Source organism: Nanorana parkeri, unplaced genomic scaffold, assembly GCF_000935625.1.
Source record: "Nanorana parkeri isolate BGI_ZX_2015 unplaced genomic scaffold, ASM93562v1 scaffold2846, whole genome shotgun sequence".
NCBI lineage: Eukaryota > Metazoa > Chordata > Amphibia > Anura > Dicroglossidae > Nanorana > Nanorana parkeri.
The window spans coordinates 98442-99047 of NW_017309114.1; the positions used below are offsets into that span (position 1 = coordinate 98442).

A 606-nucleotide genomic window follows, 5' to 3' on the forward strand; every position below is an offset into this window, starting at 1 on the left:
AGAATAGAGAGAGGGGAGCTGAGAAATGAAGAAAGAACCAAGACGTGGGGGCCTTGCTCGGTAACTCCTCAGAACTAATAGAACCCGAATCTTTGTGTTCCCCCGATACAAAACTCTGCCCCCTCCCTGAGCTTACTGCGGCACTGCCCACATCACGGAGAGGAGTCGTGACCAAAGGCTGTATATTCACTGAGACACAATGTGACGAGCTACAATGGATTATAATAAATAAGGTCGTCAGGTGCAGCTTCTCCCGGTTCAGCGGGTTTATTATGAGAACTTCTCTCTTCTTTCATGAGATGTACAGATAAAAGTATTTTATAAATGACGTCCTACCTGTCTCATCGCTGGACAGTTCCTGAAATCCCGGAATGGGCCGCGAGGTCAGATACCAAACCGCGTGCAGCACATCAGTGGCGTGTACCCGATTATGGTCTGCAAGACACACACACAAGACTCCTTACTTCTGGTTTTAAATCGGGAACCCAAATGAACGGTAAACTATCCTAATCCGGAAGATATAATATGTGATCGTTACACAGAACTCTCTCTGGACTTGTTCTCTCCCCCTAGTGATAGATCTATATAGAGGGATCAGGACCTCCT

At 46.7% G+C, this 606-nt stretch overlaps 1 protein-coding gene across 1 annotated transcript in view; it reads right to left on the reverse strand.

The window, feature by feature from the left end:
* Positions 1-459, reverse strand: part of LOC108802410 (cGMP-inhibited 3',5'-cyclic phosphodiesterase B-like) — a gene marked incomplete at its 5' end in the record, with an annotated part of 16901 nt that extends 16442 nt beyond the window's left edge. The window contains one exon of the mRNA XM_018574266.1: positions 337-459. Within this exon, the coding sequence (XP_018429768.1) occupies positions 337-459 (123 nt within the window). The remainder of the gene's footprint in view (positions 1-336) is intronic.
* Positions 460-606: the final 147 nt, after the last annotated feature.